Source organism: Penaeus monodon, chromosome 21, assembly GCF_015228065.2.
Source record: "Penaeus monodon isolate SGIC_2016 chromosome 21, NSTDA_Pmon_1, whole genome shotgun sequence".
Taxonomy (NCBI): domain Eukaryota; kingdom Metazoa; phylum Arthropoda; class Malacostraca; order Decapoda; family Penaeidae; genus Penaeus; species Penaeus monodon.
Window position 1 is genome coordinate 37,207,853 of NC_051406.1, and position 207 is coordinate 37,208,059.

Consider the following 207-nt stretch of genomic DNA (forward strand, 5'->3'; position numbering starts at 1 on the left):
GGTGAGTGGAGATGAAATGATTGTTGTGCGAGAGCCTGTTGGGAGAAGATTATGTCTGGTTTAAACGGGGGTTTTATTTGAGTTTTACTTTCCACGTATTGGGGAAAAAACCGGTTGTCCGGCCATGGAGGTGGAGGTACCGCTCTCCGTCCCGATGGTATAGGCTCTGTTTTCGATTTCTTTTATTTATTTTTAGTCATTTATTTA

At 42.5% G+C, this 207-nt stretch overlaps 1 protein-coding gene across 1 annotated transcript in view; it reads left to right on the top strand.

Moving 5' to 3' along the window:
- Window positions 1–119: 119 nt before the first annotated feature.
- The window catches only part of LOC119586741, a 3,874-nt gene continuing 3,786 nt past the window's right edge, over window positions 120–207 (top strand). Inside the window, exon 1 of the mRNA XM_037935465.1 lies at window positions 120–157. Within this exon, the coding sequence (XP_037791393.1) occupies window positions 125–157 (33 nt within the window). The 5' untranslated portion in view covers window positions 120–124. The remainder of the gene's footprint in view (window positions 158–207) is intronic.